The sequence below is a fragment of the Numida meleagris genome, chromosome 3, assembly GCF_002078875.1.
Source record: "Numida meleagris isolate 19003 breed g44 Domestic line chromosome 3, NumMel1.0, whole genome shotgun sequence".
In the NCBI taxonomy this organism is placed as follows: Eukaryota; Metazoa; Chordata; class Aves; order Galliformes; family Numididae; genus Numida; species Numida meleagris.
Window position 1 is genome coordinate 107,561,821 of NC_034411.1, and position 19,408 is coordinate 107,581,228.

The 19,408-nt window shown below is 41.1% G+C and overlaps 1 protein-coding gene across 4 annotated transcripts in view; it reads left to right on the forward strand.

Moving 5' to 3' along the window:
- The window catches only part of MSRA (methionine sulfoxide reductase A), a 258,772-nt gene that overhangs the window by 86,016 nt on the left and 153,348 nt on the right, over positions 1-19,408 (forward strand). For all 4 annotated transcript variants that reach the window (XR_002436532.1, XM_021390271.1, XM_021390273.1 and 1 more), the window contains exon 2: positions 8,827-8,895. Coding sequence is in view for 3 of the 4 variants with exons in the window: in XM_021390271.1 (XP_021245946.1) it covers positions 8,827-8,895 (69 nt within the window). In the remaining variant the exon portion in view is untranslated. The remainder of the gene's footprint in view (positions 1-8,826; positions 8,896-19,408) is intronic.

Below are 19,408 nucleotides of genomic sequence, written 5' to 3' on the forward strand. Positions count from 1 at the left end.
AATACATTTCAAATCTATTTTCAGCTACCATTCTTCCTTTCGTGACCTATTTTAATAAGTGAGCAGTTACTTATTTTTCAACAAAATTCATAATTAATATTTTCCGTTTAGTGATATTATGCTTGTTTAATAATGGTTGGGAACCACCACATGAGAACAATGACACACTACTACGATTAGTTGCAGGCAGTGAGTTACCGTTACAGAGCTGACCTCTATTTTTAATTGGTAGTGAGTTGACAGCTGATCTCTACTGACAGAGGATGATGGAAGTACAGAAATGAGAGGTGAAAGATACCCAGTAGATCATGTACGCCATCTCTCTGCCAATGCCGAGAACCAAAATGACTTGTCAGATTTGGAAACATAAATGGCTGGATTCTGGCAGCAATGTTCCGAGCTGAAAATATCCTTTGGGGGAACAAAGTGATTTAAAACACAGCACTTGGGATTTCATCTGCTATGACATTAGATTTTCTTCTTACATGGGAGCTTGCAGAACTAACAGTTCTGCTCGTTGAACTGGACCTGAAAATAAGGATGAGCTTCTATTTTGTTACCAGCTAAGAAGAATTTATGGACAAAACTCTGCCGTGAATCACACACCCACTGTCACCGTTAGCTCTGCAGAGGCCTGAAGTTGAGCCGCCCTCTCCCTCTTGTGTGTCTCACTTAGGGTTTCTTCTCTTTGGTAGCATTTACCATTTTGCTCAATAGACATTAAGTGGTAGCATGGCACTGCCAGATTTCCACCATTTTTTCTGAATGTTGCGGTCTTTCACTGGAAATAAAAATTAGATAATTTCTTGTTTACAAGCCTGAAGGGAAACCCCCTGACCTTCGATTGTGTTCTGTATATTGATGGTGCACAGCAGTGAAATGTGTTATATGAAAAAGCAGTAGGGGATGAACAGGCCTGGTAGCTTGTGTATCTCGCAGTGGGTTACCAATCATGCCACGAGGAGCTTTTACTGAATGTCTTACTTCACACAAAGTGGTTCAATCGTGCTGCAGGCTAGATTTGTTGTCGTGTCAGCTTTCAGACTGCCAATAATCCTGTCTTCTCAAGCAGTAAAGCTTTCTCAGCCATCACAGAAGCAATGAATCTGACACGTTCTCATCACAGCATTCATTTTACTGTGGTCCTTCTGGAGCGTACAATCTCAGACACCAAAGTTAAACTTGGGCTTTCAATGCATTTTGAAATAAAAGAACATTCTGGCTATAGGTCACAGTGAAATGCCATCAGCCTGTCTGCAGATTATGAGCAGAGCTTTCAAATGGCATCTGTCATCCCACTTTTCATCACGGTGTTTTAGAGAGGTGGAGTTGTGGCTATGGATGACATACTCCTCTCACATCCAAAATGCAGAAGGAGGCATTTCAATAACTTGCCTATTCAGTGAGGAACACTTTTCCTCACCACTCTTTGTTTAGGTGAAAGCAGGCTTTTTCACACAGGCCTGGCTCTAAGCTGTATGCCCTTTTATTACATCTGAATTTTTACTTAAAATGAATCTGGCAACTGTGCTAAATAGACACCATGTTCACCTAACACTTTGTAAAAGTGACCAGTGCTTTTATAGAATCATAGAATCAAAGACTCATAGAATCATTCAGGTTGGAAAAGACCTCTAAGATCCCCAAGTCCAACCCCAGCCCACTCCCACCGTGCCCACTGACCACGTCCCTCAGTGCCTCATCCCCATGGTTCTGGAACACCTCCAGGGATGGTGACCCCACCATCTCCCTGGGCAGCCCATTCCAGTGCATCACCACTCTTGCTGAGGAATTTTTCCTAATATCCAACCTGTTTCTCTGGTGCCCATCTTTCGACTCTTACGATAATATATAGTTACTCATATGCTACTTTTGCAAGTTCTAGCCACTTAGCTATTTTCATAACTGTTTTACAAACTTCTTATATCTCCTAGCCTGTCATAGAATGACGTTGAGTCATTCGTCAGAATTTTCCAGCTTCTCAGTGACCTTGTTGCCATGCAGACAGCCAAGTGGGTGTTTGGTGTACCAATGGAGAAAAAACCTCCGTGATATTGCTGTGAAATAAAGAGTAGGAAAGGCGTCTAAGACAAAACAGATGGGGGAAGAGGAGTCGTTCAAGCAGCTTTAGGAAGCAAATCAGCCTCCTTCACCCCATCACTGCTTATCCCTTTTCCTCCTCCTCTCCCCACACACTCATCGTGCTTGTGCTGATTGGGTGGCAGAGCTGCGTTCCAAGTCCTAGCCCAGCAAAGCTGGTAGGGAAGGAGGAGGCTTGTGGTAATTGGTTAATCAGCTATTTTCAATTCAATGCCTGGCTGTGCTTACCATGGAAAATTAACAGTCCTTGTGTGTAAATATGACCCCCTACTCCTAGATTAATTTGATTATGGGAGAATCTCAGTTTTCATTTAAAAATAATAACTTTCTGGCCCCTGATAAAACAAGTTTGGATATGCAGTCTAAATATTCTCTAATGGTTTTAAAAAAAAAAAACAAAAGATAAATATGAAGAACAAATGAATCTCTTATGGGTGAAAAAAATATAATGTTTTTAGATCTCTGCTATGATTGCTTGAGGTTGAATATTTTGAGAGCAGAAAATTTCTCATTTTCACTCAATGCTAGATCAGCATTCTGTGAGAGCCAAATCTTTTTAAGGTTGCTTCATCTGAGTCCACAAGTAGGGAGCTCATCTTCATTAATGACATCTGTTATCTTATCCTAGGGTTCCTCTCAGATATCTGCAGTTATGCAAAATGCCTGTATAGACTTTCTGCACTGCTAATTTCATTCTTGGTGCAACTGTCATCTCTATTGCTGTGAGAGATGATTTTGCCTATGAGTATCTGGCTGCTCAGTAGTACACAAGTGCAATAACGTTGCATATTTAAGACAGAAGGACAAGCTTAAGTCTCTCTTAATTACAAGTTTATTCTGTTAAAGGCCTGATACGTGCTATAAATGCCTTGGCAATGACTGTGCTAGGAATCTAACTTAACAGCAGCAAGTCTTTTATGTAACAGGGTTTTGATTTTCCTCTAGACTTCTACATACAAGCAGAAGAGTAAATCTGCTTCAAGCCAAAGTCAGGCTGGTCTGAAAGGAAATATATTTTTATAAATTTCTCATTAGAACATCTTCTGTTGTTAAATTTCTCTTACTGGTGTGATACCATTGACGTACATGGAACTGTGAAGATAACTGAAGTGTACACTAATAAATTAAAATGTTCCCAAGAACAGGTCTAGGCACAGGAACTTGGTTGTCCGTACTGGTAGATTGCAAAGATAGAGTATAATGTGATTTTGGTTAGGCTAATTAACACTCTCTCAAATAGTTTCTAGATAGGACTTGTTTATTTTAATGGCTTACTGGTACAGATATTGCCTATTGCAGGCAGAGGAGGCAGGAAACCAGCATGGCTTGGCAAGGACCTGCTGGTCAACCTGAGGGAAAAGAAGGGCATGTACATACAGTGGAAACAAGGACGTGTCACCTGTGAAGAATACAAGGATAATGTCCAGACATTCAGAGATAGAATTAGCAAAGCCAGGGCACACATGAAACTGAACTTGTGAGGGATATTAAAAGCAACAAGAAGAGGTTCTATAGGCACAATGGTTAGAAGAGACAGGCCAAAGACACCGTACCTCCACTGATAAATGAGGAGGGAGAACTATCTGCAGCAAAAATGGAGAAGGCTGAGGTACTCAATGAATTCTTTGCATCAGACTTCACTGGCAGCCAGGATTCTCATTGTTTCTCATATCCCTGAACCTCACATCCCTCAACATCTAGGTGGGAACTGGGGGAGCAAAGTGCCCCTCACCGTAAGGGCAGAACAAGTCCAAGACCACCTCATGAGTCTGAATTTGTACAAATCTATCAGGTTGGACAACATGCATCCCAGGATCCTAAGGGAGCTGGCTGATGTGGTTGCTGAGCCACTCTCGAAAAGTTGTGACTCTCAGGCGAAGTTCCCAGTGACTGGAGAAAGGGAAATGTCACTGTCATTTATAAGAAAAGGAGGAAGGAGGACCTGGGGAACTACAGACTGGTGAGCATCAGCTCTGTACCTGGGAAGGTCATGGAACAGCTCCTCCTGGAAGATATGTTAAGGCACATAAGAGATGAGAAGGTGATCTGAGACAGCCAGCACAGCTTCACCAAGGGATGATTGTGCGTGACCGATCTAGTGGCCTTCTATGATGGAGTGACAGCATCAGTGGACAAAGGGAAGGCAGCTAATGTCATCTACCTGGACTTCCATAAGTTCTTTGGCATGGTCCCCCACCACATCCTTATCTCCAAATTGGATAGATATGGATTTGAAGGGTGGACTGTTTGGTGGATAAGGAACTGGTTGGAAAACTGCAGCCAGAGGGTTGTGGTCTATGGCTCCATATCCAGGTGGAGGCCAGTGGTGAGTGGTGTTCCCCAGAGGTCTGTCTTGGGAGTGGTACTCTTTAACATCTTTATCAGTTACATAGATGATGGGATTGAGTGCACCCTCAGCAAGTTTGCTGATAACATCAAGCTGAGTGGTGCAGTTAATATGGCAGAAAGAAGGGATGCCATACAGAGAGACCTTGATAAACTCAGAAGGTGGGCCCTTGTGAACCTGATGAGGTTCAATGAAGCAAAGTGCAAGGTTTTGCACTTAGGTCAAATTAATCCCAGACACAGACTAGGAGATGAACTGGGAGTAGCCCTGCTGAGAAGAAGTTAGGGGTCTGGATAGGTGAAAAACTTCATGAGCCAGCAGTGTGCCCTTGCAGCCCAGATCACCAGTGGTATCCTGGGCTGCATCAGAAGAGTGATGGAAAGGGAGGTGATTGACCCTCTCTACTCTGCCCTTGTGAGGCCCCATCTGGAGTATTGCATCCAGTCTGGGGACCTCAATGAGGGAAAGGTGTGGAGCTGTTGGAGAGGGTCCAGAGGAAGACCACGAAGATGATCAGAGGACTGGATCACCTCTCCTATGAAGACAGGCTGAAGGAGAAGGGCTTGTTCAGTCTGGAGAAGAGAAGACTGCAGGGAGACCTCATTATGGCCTTCCAGTATTTAAACAGAGATTATAAACAGGAGGAAAATAAACTTTTTACATGGGTAGATAGTGATAAAATGAGGGGAAATGGTTTCAAACTAAAGGAAGGAAGATTTATGTTAGATGTTCGTGAATTTTTTCACTGAGAGTGATGAGGTGCTGGAACAGGTTGCCCAGAGAAGTTGTGGATACTTCGTCCCTGGGGGTGTTCAAGGGCTGGATGGGGCCCTGGGCAGCCTGATGTAGTACTTGATCTAGTGGTTGGCAACCCTGGCTGCAGCAGGGGGGTTAGAACTTGATGATCCTTGAGGTCCCTTCCAACCCAAGCCATTCTGTGATTCTAATCCATGCATTTAACTTTACTTGAATTCAGTCAATCTTTAGCAAAGGACAGTTGTAGGACTATGTTAGAAACTGTTCAGTGTTAGACTTCAAAGTCTGAATGATGCTGAAGAAATACTGTGGACCTGAGCAACTTTTGATTATTCTACTGAGCTACTTTTGATTAGTTTTCCATATATTATGCTGTTTCACAGACAGAGGAGTCTAAAGATTATTTCCATAAAAATCCAGAGCATCTCAGGAGAAAGGGCCCAGCACTGTGTATCTCTAAAGCAGATTTTGCCTGAAGCTAAAGTTGAATGTCAAGACCTCCAAGAAATGTGTTGCTTTCAGTGCGTACTATTTCTGTTCAGCAGGGAGCACGGTATGATGCAGATATCTCTCAGACTTAGTTGAAAACTGGTAGAGAATTCTTGCTGTTGAGGCTAGAGTGGCGTTTGGCAATTTTGAGAGGAAGTCCCAAATTGCTTCGTTGTGAAATTATGTAGACAAAAATGCTGTCAGCCTGAATATCAATTTTAAGATAATATTACGCCTTACCGATTGGCTTTCCATTGAAATCATAAGGGAGATCATAAGAGGATCATGAAGATGTTATAAAGATATCTGTGTCCTCCCAGCTCTTCTTTTCCAAGTGCCTGAATGCTGTGTAGTCCATTGAAGCATTAACATTTTAAATACCAACAGTATTAAGGTAAAACCTTTTTTTCACCACTAGGAAGCTGAAGTTAACTTTCACAGCCAGCCCTATGTTCACTGATAGTCTCTGTAGTTTCTATTTCACATATTGTAAGCCTGTGTCTCTGGAATGAGAATGACTTGGAAATGATATATATTTTTTTCTGTTGGCAAGTTATGGAAAGCCAGTCAATTTTTTTTTCTAATTCCATGGGGCCAAGGTTTTGCTGATTTTCTGGAGCTTCTCAATCCAACTTGTAGAGGACAATTAAAGCAGTAAAATATCCAAACTGCAGTATTGTTTGAATAATGTATTTATTGAGAGAATCTTTATACCAATATGTATTTTCTTTCTTCCTAAGGTAGAATTTATGTTTTGTGGAAGCCCTTGTAAATTTCGTTTATTTTTTACTATTTAATACACCTAGGCAGAGGGCAGGGAATACTGTAAGAAATGTAAAATAAAATATAAATGTTAAGGAAATTAATTATTTTATCTTGCTAAGATCTTTGAAACAACATTGGAGGATGACTTGAGAAGTCTGAAAACATTATTTTCTTTCAAGCCCTATTCACCTCTAAAAGTTTAATACTAATTTTAATATATTGAAAGCCTCACCATTTGAAATGGTAACTACATCATACATCATGTATGTCATTCACTCTCTAAATGAAGGCAGCCATCAGGACCGGGGCAGGGTTAGTTTATTTGATCTTGCCTGATGTTTCATAATTTTTCTGACTGTTTGTCTATCTCAGATGGCTATAGATCATGTTGGTAATACAAGCTGTAGCTAACAAGGTCGAAACCTCATGTGGCACTGGCCATATTACTCCCATTCTGGAGCCTCCTAACAATTTCCTTCCAGAAGCCCCTCTCTTGACTTACGTGGCGCAGGGCATTCAATCTCCCTAAATGTAAACAATTGTCTTCACGGGACCTCTTGCACCAACTGCAGATAACCCTGCTTCCCCCCATCACCGGCTGTTGATAAATGTTTGATGCCAGCTGGGATTAGAACTGTGTTATACCTCTCTGCTAATCAAAAATATTGCTTTCATGGAATTTGCAAGATAGTCCTGTGTTCTCATTTTGACCTGTTTTATTCCACACCAGATTCTGTACTACAGGGAGAAATATAATACACATACTGAGAAAATCTCTTGGCTTTCTCCCTGGAAAGTGTTTTGTGGACAGAAACCTGTACTGTTAGCTCAGACGATTTTTTAATCCTTTCCACCACTGCTGGCAATGACTCTTAGAAGAGTGTGATTAGGAAACGAATGTGGAAATGTCAGTGAAAAAGACTGAGAATATTCTGTTGTGGATCTTTGTATTTTAACTGGGGCTTTGAGGGCACTGTTCCAGGTTCTACATACAATCTTGACTATATAATAATTATAAACCTATGATATCCTAGGGACTCGAATTTTCTTTATGCTGAGGAGATGAGATGAAAGAGAAGTACACTGGGATGTAAGGAATATTTTATTTAGAAGTTTGGAAACATAGCAGTTCTTAGCCATCTTGCTGCAAAGAGAACAAAGAGAGCTTCAGCAATTGTCTTGCATAGAAACATCCCTGTGTGCACCATCAAGGCCATCCATATTGCAATTTCTGCATGCATTGTATTCTTTGAGACTGATTATCAGTCTTTTTTTAGCTTTTATGGAAATAATTTGTATGGCAGTTCTGTCTTATGCCCTTCCCCAGTATATCTTACAGTATAACTTTACAGCTCAAGATAGGCGTCTGCTTCCACAGCCTAGAATGTTTCCAAAGCCTTCTAGAGAAAATTCTGTTGTGAACGGATGTGGCATTAGAATTTGTTGTATAGATACCAATTTTAGGTAGCAGATAGCTGGTTGAATTGGGTGTGCAGGTTTTTGGTAGTGTGGTCTCTGTGAGGCCTCTGACTCCAGCTGGTTCCATCAGCTGCCATAGGGCGCAGCCAAATCTGTTAGTGAAGCTGGCAGCTCCTCTTGTGAGTGTACAGGTAAGAAAAAGCAAAACACAACGTGGCAGAGGGAGGAAACGTGTCAGGAACAGCCCTGTGAACCCCATGGTGAGGGAATGAAGGAGTGGAGTTGAGCCTGGGAAGAGGGAAGAGTGAGGAATGGTAGTTGTTTTAGTCTTTATTTCTCACTATCTAAGCCTATTTCAGCTGGCAATAAATTAGCTTTCCCCACGTTGTGTCTATTTTGTATGTAATGGTGATTGATAAGTGATCTCCATGTGCATATCTATTTTAATCCTATTTTCTCCCCACATCCTATTGAGCATGAGAGAGCAGCTGGGTGGGCCAAGGCCAAGGCCACCGCACTGCACCAGGGCAGAAATGCATGGGGTTCATGCATGATCACACCAAAAAAACTTGTGGAAGACCAACGTGTCCTAGCAGCAACAGAGAATTAGCTTATCCCTGCTTTGTCTGCTTGCCTGATGAGTGCTATACCTGTGACAGTCAGTGTTGATGCGTGGTGCTCTACATGCATGTGTTACCTCGGTTTCAGCTGACTTGTCTTAATCACGGCATTGGAATTCAGCTCCACGTTATGTCCTGGGGTCTGTGGAGAGCTGTGCTTTTGAAAAATAGACTCAGAGGCTATGGAGCCCCAGTTATTGGTGAGTCGTGCAGGAGAGCTTTGATAAATCAGACATCGGGTGTCAATAGAACTCTAAGTAAAAAAAAAAAGTTGTGTTTTCATTGAAAGTATATATTCCATTACATTTTTACTTTTTCTTTTTCTTCTAGATAAGCATCATGTCAATGGAAACAGAATGGTAGAACCTTTCCCAGAGGGAACGCAGATGGCTATATTTGGTAAGACATCAGCTTTAGAATTAAAGCTTTAAGATGTATTGTGCTAAATTTCTTATTTTCAGACCAGGTTCAGAATCTGGGCTGCTATTTCCATTTTCTGATCACTACAGTCAGCTCGAGCCACTGATCGATTTGGGAGATGTCCATGCCCCAGAAGGAGCATACTAAAAGCATTTTGCTGGGTTATACAAACAGAATATTTAATTCCCTGTTTTGTTTCATACAAATTCACGAATAGTAGGTTTTTATGTATGTCAAGCACTGTAGGATTTTTCATTAGTTTAAACAAAACTCTGAAGATGATCTGTGACTTTCCAGACCTTAGGTTGTGCACAGAACTCAGGCAGTTGGATGGAAAGCTTTATATACCACACTTGCAGATGTTTCCATTTGTGTGACCCCAAACCAAACCTGTTTTGTACTGTGTGAATCATCCTGTAGACTTCCTACAGAGAGACAACAGAGCTGGAAAGGTGGACAGCTGTAGATGAGATGTTGAGTTTAATTGTATTTTGCTATTTTCTGTGTATATGTTGTTCTTTGAACTCTTTTGTAGAATGTGAAATTAGCATTTTTCTGAAGAAATGAGGAATTACTTGCAGAAGTAACAGACATCCTAAAATTTGTCAGAATCACTAGCTTTTTTTTAACCATGATATGGACTTCACCTATATCTAGGAATAGTCAGAATGTGGTAATCTTAGTCTTTAAGAATGAGCTTATGGAATTTACTTGGGAAGAAAAAGGTGTGACATTTATTCTTAAAGTTTACTGTTCTAGAGAACGAAAAAACTTCCTATATCTGTTTTGAGCCATAAGATTGGGTTGTTTAGAAAGGATATAATTCTTTACTGGTTTCTACAGGATGGTACAAAGTCACCTTAGGAAATTTATTGCACTCTAATAAATATTTATCCATCTGTGATGTTGAAGTAAATCTTGATACTCCTTTATATACTCGCTACATCATCTAGCCTGATGGAGCCATGAATTACGTTTAGTACAGGTCGGGTATATAAAGCAGTCCTCACCGGTTTTGATCTGAGCCCATTCTAATAGAATACATATAAATATTGTCAGACAACATGTATAACAACAACTGGAGGATATATGTAAAAATGGAGGATGTACCTATGAAAGGAGGGAAGCAGTGCTATATAAAAGTCCAGTATGATGTCGGTATATAGGTATGTAGCTAGGGGTACAGTGGGTTGGCATTAGCAGGCAATTTTACACCTGTGTGCAGTGATTCCAAGACAGATGCTATAATGAATTCCACATTCTATTGAGTAATTAGACAAAACTTATTAACAACAGCATCAAAAAGGTTCAACACTGAAATGAACTACCAAGGAAAAAGAACTTAGAAAAGACATAGCAGCGACATTTTAGAAATTTGAGCACTGCCAGAAAGTTCTTGTACAATAACAATTTATTAAGCTGTCTGGAACGAATTGATGATCTTAATCTATTTTCAAACAATTGAGGTATATTCATATATGAAGTTTTTAGCAATCCTGTCAGTTTTCAAAGGTCTAAGTTAGCCATAGGCACTTATTTGTCACCCTGAAATTATTTTCTCAATTGATTATTTCAAAATATCATAATAAATGTTAACTCGTCTGTGGTGCTAATGTTGCTGTGGTTACCATGGTTTAACAAGAGAAATGGTTTGTGGGTTTCACCATTCAGTTATCGTCATGGCTGCTTCTAGTACTCTCTGGTTTTCCTCTGATTCAGTAGCATCTTCCTGCCAGTGTTCCCTTGTCTGGTGACTTAGGGGACATCTAAACATTCTTGGAGTGGTGGAGTGAGAGATTGTTTGATAGTTTTCTTGGAACCAGTGGATCATGATTTTACGTCACCTTTTGAGTTCTAAGGTTAAGATGGATGTAGAGATACTCCTATTAAGGAAGAGTCAGAGAGTTCTGGTACAATCTGATATTGACGTAGTCTTCACTATTTAGATTTATAAAGCTCTTCCTTTATTTCCTGTTTGATACCCATTTTTCGGTGTTTATAGGGGTGTGAGCAAGAGTATTGCTATTGACTGTATGACTGTTGATTGTACATAATTTGTAAAATTTCATAGGAAGTAGTATTCTACCTATGGAATTTCCTTGGAAAAGCTCCAAATCTCATTAAGTGTCCTAATTTTAATCCTTCTTGAAGAAGTCTTCTGTATTGCTATCAAGCTTGATAGCTTCCATCATTTTTAAATTGCCCTAGATTTTCCACAGAAGTGTGATTGCAAATGCTGGGATAGGTGGTGAAAACTCATGCTGCTGCCATCTGTGCTGTGAATAAATGGAAAACCTACGTGTTCTTAGGTTTACTATTAGACCTGAAATATAATGGTATACAAACATGACTCTGATGATAATTGTTGTCATTTGTTGGCACTGGCATCACGTTTTGATAAGTGGTATAGAAAAAAGGATGCTGCAATTCATTTTTGCTCCCTCCAAAGGGGCAATGTTTTCTGTCCCCATGTGAATGGGAATGAAAGGAAGTACTCAAAGAAAAATACTGTTTTAGTAAGTCTTCTCCTCAGATTGTTATTAATCCTACCCGTGTGTGTTCCCCTTAACAGCAAGTTCTTTGCATTTTAGGACTCGGTAAGCTGGGGGAAAATACAGAGCTAGTCACTTTTTTTAGGAATAGTGTCTCTGACTCCACCTTAGCAAGAGAATGCCTCTAAAATCTCTTCTGCAGAAACATCCTTTAATCCTTTAACTGTGATTGCAGGGACAAGTCTCAAGCAGCGGTCCCTTTTCCTTAAAGATATCTAGAAAAGCTGAAAGATGGTAAATAACCTTATGATTGACCTCACTACTTGCAGTGAATATTCCCACTACTTGTCTAGTTTCAGATTCACCAGTGAAAATAAAATGTAAAATGCAACGCTGGGTTGTACACACTAATCCTTTTACCTGCTAGCAAAATGTAGTCAGATTGCAATCCATAGCTCCATCTTCTGCAAAACCTCCTTAGAGATGCTCTTACTAATGCTATGCCATTTACTTTGTGATAGACTTCAAGTTTTGATCAAGGTACGGGGTAAATGTATGTAGGGAGTTGTTACTGCTGCTTTCCCTTTTATAAGAGAACCTCACAGATTTCAGCACACTGTTTAAATGATCTTGAGCTTCTCAGGTTGTTTGGCTTCACTCAGCTGCCTAGGACACACTTATTGTTCGTCAGAATAAAGAAACGTGTCCTTGTTTCTACCATTGTAGAAACAAGGACAAGATGGTAGATTTCAAGGGTAGAGGGCGAGTCTTTAATGGAAATGTTGTAAGGCTAACCATCCAATGACCTCTTAATCCAGTTTCCTGCCAGTAATGAAGCACTAGGAGCACAGGAAGTACACAGACACTGCACAAGGTCTCACTGGAAAAACTGCAGAATTCTGTATCTAAATCACTTCGTCCCTTGAACTGAAGATGGGATTGTATTCAAAACTTCAGCTGCTGTAGCAGATGTAATGCTGAGTATTGGCTGTTTGACTTGTCTCACGCTAAAATGGAAGAGATTCAATAAAAAACAAGCCAGAAAATTTTCCTGTAGTGTAATTTTAATGGCCATAGATATTTTCAGGTTTTTTTTTTACCTGTTTTGTTACCTGTTTTTGACAAAAAAAAAACAAATGAAAAGAGAAAACATATACATTAGGGGGTTGATAAGGTATGGAAAAGGAGTAATCTAAGGTCTGAGATCGAGTTCTGGATAGAAGTAATGATAAAGGTGCTTCGAAGCTGCAGAACATACACTTTCAATAAATGGATAGTTCCATCAGTGCCACTGAAATTCTCTGTATGTTTTAAACTCATATTTAAATGCATTGCTGCATAATGCTCAGAAACATTTCTGGTCAGAGTTTCTGAATTTTAATGCTTTATATGATAACTTGTTTTGCTGAAATGTTCTATGTCACAGAAAGACGCTTACTTACCTTTTCTAAAACCTGGCAAGAATTAATTGTAGTTATTTGTAGTTATTACACTTCTTAAATACAGGACCATATTATGTTGTATTTGTTTGATATGTACTGGCTAGTAATGGGGTAATTGGTTTCTTAATATAAACAAAATATAGACAGAAGCAGGATTTTAAGTAAGTGATAAGCTCTAATTACAGGCATTTCTGAATTGGCAGACACATCCAAGCTTGTTCACCTTCTGCTCTGCACTTAATAGACAGCAGCATGTTCCAGTAATTCTACGTAGCCGTATTAGCGTGGTATTTTGCCTGAGTTTTTATGTCCTATTGAGATTCAGATGTACCCTGTGCATTCCCACAGTTCACATTGCTTCCAAAGAAAAAAGAGGATTACACAAAGGTTCTCCAGTTTACCATCCAGTTTCTCAGCCGTTGTGTACAGCCTCTGAGTATGGTGTTGTCCAGCTCCTGCAGGGCTCAGGCTGAGCTCCTTGAGCAGGACCTGCTCCTGGCTGATTCAGCCATTCCTCATCATAGAATGAATCATAGAATGGCCTGGGTTGAAAAGGACCATAATGATCATCTAGTTTCAACCCCTCCTGCTGTGTGCAGGGTCGCCAACCACTAGACCAGGCTGCCCAGAGCCACCTCCAGCCTGGCCTTGAATGCCTCCAGGGACGGGGTATCCACAACCTCCCTGGGCAACCTGTTCCAGTGCGTCACCACCCTCTGAGTGAAAACCTTCCTCCTAATATCTAACCTAAATCTCCTCTGTCTTATGAAGGCTTCATCAGGGCAACTTTTCAACTGAAGGAAAATCATTTCCCATTGGATGCATTAAGGCATTTCCCCTCTTCCGACAGTACAAACCTGATTTCGTTCTATGACATGGTGACCCGCTTAGTGGATGAAGGTAAGGCTGTTGATGTGGTCTACCTGGACTTCAGTAAGGCCTTTGACACTGTCCCCCACAGCATCCTTGTGGAGAAGCTGGCTGCCCATGGTTTGTATGGGCTTACGCTCTGCTGGGTGAAACACTGGCTGGATGGCTGGGCCCAGAGAGTTGTGGTCAGTGGAGTTAAGTCCAGCTAGCGGCCAGTCACGAGCGGTGTCCCCCAGGGCTCGGTGCTGGGGCCTCTTCTATTCAACATCTTTATCAGCGATCTTGATGAGGGGATTGAGTGCACCCTCAGTAAGTTTGCAGATGACACCAAGCTGGGAGGGAGTGTTGATCTGCTGGAGGGTAGAAAGGCACTACAGAGAGACCTGGATAGACTGCATCGATGGGCCAAGGTAAACCATATGAGTTTCAATAGGGCCAATTGTCGGGTCCTGCACTTTGGTTACAACAATCCCAGGCAACTCTACAGGCTTGGGGAGGAGTGGCTGGAAAGGTGCCTGATGGAAAGGGACCTTGGTGTGCTGATGGACAGTCTGCTGAATATGAGCCAGCAGTGTGCCCAGGTGGCCAAGAAGGCCAGTGGCATCCTGGCTTGTATCGGGAATGGTGTGGTGAGCAGGACTAGGGAAGTCATCCTGCCCCTGTGCTTGGCATTGGCCCCACCTCGAGTACTGTGTTCAGTTTTGGGCGCCTCAGTACAGAGAGGACATGGAGGTGCAGGAGCAGGTCCAAAGAAGGGCAACAAGGCTCGTGAAGGGCTTGGAGAATATGCCCTACGAGGAGAGACTAAAGGAACTGGGGCTGTTTAGTCTGGGGAAGAGGAGGCTGAGGGGAGAACTCATTGCTCTCTTCAAATACCTGAAAGGTGATTGCAGTGAGAGCGGGGCTGGTCTCTTCTCACTGGTGACAGGACAAGGGGAAATGGCCTCAAGTTGTGCCAGGGGAGGTTTAGGTTGGATATGAGGAAGAACTTCTTTCCAGAAAGGGTTGTTAAGCACTGGAACAGGCTCCCCAGGGAGGTGGTTGAGTCACCATCCCTGAATGTGTTTAAAAACCATTTGGATGTGGTGTTTGGGGACATGATTTAGTGGTGGGTTGTTAAAGTTAGGGTAGTATGGTTAGGTTGTGGTTGGACTTGATGATCTTGAAGGTCTTTTCCAACCTAAACAATTCTATGATTCTACAGAATGTTTTGGCTACTCCTTTCAGCTGAAAGTCATAGGTCTTTTAATTAAAATCCTGAAGATGTGTTTGGCAACCATTGCAGAGAATTCTCTGGTGTAAGTCATCACATGGTCCCATAACTGCAACATTTCTACAAGATGTGAAGAGAATTCGCTGTGCATTGGGTCTTCACACTTAAGGGAACTACTTAAAACCTGTGATTAACTTTGCAATGTCATATTAATGTGTACCAGCCCTTTTACTTTGTGGCATTGAGGGACATGGTTAGTTGGATGGTGGGGATGGGTTGGGGTTGAACTGGATGAGGTCTTCCCCAACCTTAATGATTCTATGATTCTATACTAGCCACTTAACCCCAGGTGAAAGAATAGGCTAGGGTCAAGTTTTCTTACTCTCTAGATGTGATGGTCATTTGGGAAATCTTGACCAATTAAGGAATAGTTTTTTTGTGTGTTTTGTTTTAAAAGGTGATTGCGAAATACATCTTTTCAATGAGATTAGTATCAGCAGGTAAATATAGTGAGCTATGACAGTTGACCACTGGGAGGTGGCGTGGTGTATTTAAGATGTGTTTATCCGTGATGACTGTGTATAAGTTTCCTTTCCTAGTTCTTGTAGCCGCCACTGGTGGCCTTTCAGATAAGAAAGTGTGTTAAGAAGTCCTTTACTCTGACTCAGTTTTGAATTACTCTGGTTTTATAATGAGCTCTGTTCTTTTCACCACAAAAAGGAAATCAGAGGAAAAAGTTTGGACCCCAAGAGAAATACCTTTGTTTTAGATAGCTAGAAAAGATCAAACAGGTTTTCTCTGTTGCTCAGAAAAGGAAAAAAACTTTAAACCATGCTACATGTCAGAAGATATTACATCTCTGTCTGAAGAAAATGTAAGACTTCATGATGTGGAAACAGGTGTGTGTGCTGTGACCCAAATTGTAGGAGAAACATGTACAGCAAGATTACCAGATGTTACTGGGATCAGATTGTGGAAGAACTGAGAGCCAGAGGGAACGTCTTCCAGAAGGATTCATGTTTCTCATGCTAATTCTCTTTCAACATCTTGGAAAAGTGAAGGAAGTGTACTAAGTGGCAGGATTTGCACAGTGCTCCACAGTATGTGTATTAAAGAAATATATCACTATTTCCCATTTTCCTTTTTTTTTTTTTATCCTCCATATACTGACTTATAGCCTCTTTTTAGTGCCTCTTCTAGAGCACTGAAACACAACCCAGTTCCCTGCCTCCACCATCTGGTCTTTGCTCATCCTTGTTGCAACCAGTGCTTAAACATCCTGCTCATTGCCTTGCCAAAAGGTCAGTGCTCTGCTTGCTGGTCAAACCTTCAGGAGTTGGGTCAGCTGTAAGCAACTGCCAGGGAATGTCCTTTGTTTAGAATTCAGAACTCTAACCAGGTAAACCTACAGTGATAAATGCATAAATGAGGATAATTCTGAGACCCTTTGAAAATAAAAATCTTACTACTTAATTTCTGTTGCCCTACAGAACATCAGTTAGGTTATGCATTAAATGCTGGTGATCTGATTTGATAGCATTGTGCATCACAGTTGCAGAGCACTACGTGAGACAGACTCAGATGGATATAAAATAGTACAAGTCTGCTTGGTCTTTGCCAAGGACATTGCCAGACATGTATAAGCACTAATAAGGAACACTAAAGTATGCCTAATGCAAAGTGAAAGCTGTCCTTGATCAGCACAACCCTTCATAACATTCTTGTATTTCAAAGGATCCACATCTCTTTCTTTTTGCTTCTGAAAACAAAAGTAATGTGGCCTTCGAACACAATATCTGTCCTTCTCCATCAGGGACTTGTTTATGTTAATTTAGCTTTCTTGAAGTAATGAAGAATTTAGCTTTGTGTGGATTTCCACTTAGAGTATGTACTGCACATTAGTGCAGATCCAGAGGCTCTTAGAAGTAAATCAGTTTGCAGCTTTTCAGTCCACATTATTCACCTTAAAACAGCCATTTAATTACGTTTTTTTGCGACTTTCTCACTTAGTGAGAAAGTTTTTTAGTTTACATGATTTTGGGGATAGGGCTCAGTGATCTCCTGTGGCAGGAATTGACTCTAATGCATGTTTTATTTTCTCTGCAAAAAGCCAGCACAGAGCACCTAGATTACTTTAGCAATGTAAAAGCATTGCGGAGAGGTAATTACTTGCCAATGATAAATAGGGATATATCAGTGACTGGGATGAACATATGCTTGGCATCATTCTGAGTTGGTTTAAGTTTGAAATAGAAGTAAATTATCCTGTTAATGACTAGAGGCTGCCCTCATCAGATTTATGCTGCTTTGTGGGAGATATATGTGTGTGCGTGTGTTTATGTGCTGGGATATATACACATACACATTTACAATACAAATTTATCCTTAGATTCCTGTTAATAAAGCATAGAGCATGGTGACATGACATAAAACATACAGAATCACGATGTTTTGTTCTATTCAGCCATGAAAAATGTGATGCTAATTGTCTGTAGTTACAACAGCAGAGGAAAAGAAAACATCTGAGAAGGTTTTTGGAGCTATAACGTTGTGTTGTTTTGATAATTTTAGACATCCTCTGACATTCACAAAGTATTTTCAGCTCAACTTACCGATTGTAGTGGATTTATCCTCACAACAATACGTCACAGACCGACAGTTTTAGAACTGGGGATAATGAGACAGGGCAATTAGGGTTCTATATTTTAAAAAAAAAAAAAAAAAAAAAAAAAAGCATTACTTATAGGGTTACTTGGCATGGAAAAATTTAGTTATCGGTGATTTAAAAAAGTATGTCATTTTGTATCTTCCTTAAAATCTGAGATAGAAAAACCTTCACGTATTTTTAAAATTCTTGCTTGGAAACTCTCTGAAGCTCAGGGGAATCGACTGGAATCTTTACAGGTCATCAGCCTGGAATTAATCTCAATAAACTTTAAGCATCTAATCCAAAGTTGTTTTCAAGAATTCCTCCCTGGTCAGAGAAGACACATTTGGAGGTCAGTTCACTACAGTTCCTGCCTTAGGAAGGGATGAATCACCCTTTGTATTCTGTCAAAAGCTGTCTAGCTTCGACCAGGGAGAATTCATTCATTTCCATAAACGTGTTGCAGATATTTTATGCCACATGAAGTGTCTTAGGGCATTGGAGAAGTCTGCAGGATGTTGCAACAAGTCTCAGGAGATCCGTGCTCTTCTGGACTAGTAGATGAAAGCCAGATAGATGGAATTATCATAGAATCATAGAACAATGAAGGTTGGAGAAGACCACTAAGAACACCCAGTCCAGCCCCAGCCCACCTCCACCGTGCCCACTGACCACGTCCCTCAGTGCCACATCCCCATGGTTCTGAACACCTCCATGGATGGTGACCCCACCATCTCCCCGGGCAGACTGTGCCACTGCAGAACCACTGTTTCTGAGAATAAATTTTCTATAAAATCAAACCGGATATCAGTGACATCCAAAATGATGTTAGATACCTAAGTTTAGGGTTTCTATCTGCAGATAAATATGCCTGTGTGTAAATGTAAGATGTCAGTGTCTATAGGTGGGATAGGTGCCCAGTCTTCTGTTACAGCCCTCGAGAAGCTCATTAGCAGGGCAGTAGCAGTTGCCCAGGTTGGTTTACACTGACACTTTCTATGAATTGTCCTTGATGTCCAGCCTCAAAGGACACAGGCCAACCTGTTTTGTGTGTGCCCCCTTGTTACACAAGTCCAGTGAAGAACTTCTTCTTCAGGCACCTCGGGTGGCCACCAGATGCCTTTATTTATCTGTCCCTTTTGTTTTTCTGGGTTCCCACTGACCACAACTGGGGGCTTGGGGACACCTTTGATTTGTACAGACCTAAATGTAGTTTAAGTCTGAATACTGAAGCACAGAAACCTTTATTTCCAGTGTTAGAGGTTAGTGGAGAAGAATTGCTTCTATTTCTTGAGTGTTTCCCCAGAGTCCCATATCTCTCAGTATTTGTCAGACACATAATCATAGAATCCTTTGAGTTGGAAGGAAGTTCATCTCTTCCCACCTCCCTGCAGTGAGCAGGGACACCCCCAGCTCCATCAGTGCTCAGAGCCCCATCCAGTCTGGCCTTGGGTTTCTGCAGCGATGGGGCACCACCACCTCTCTGGGCAGCCTGTGCCAGTGCCTCACCACCCTTAGTGTAAAAAACTTCTCCCTTACATCCAATCTAAATCTCTTCTCTTTAAGTTTGAAGCCATTCCCACTTGTCCTATCCCAAGAGACCCTGCTAAAGAGTCTGTCCCTTTCTATCTTAAAGCCCCCCTTTAGATATGAATTTACCCTTGTATTTAGGGTAATTTACCCTTGTATTTAGGGTAATGACCACATTTAGGGTAATGACCGTAAGATTACTTTCAATGACAGCCTGTGGTGGCTAGTACTGTCTCTGTGTCTATTCTTGACAACATGCTAACGTCTGTTGTCTTTAGAAGAGAATGAAAATCCACTG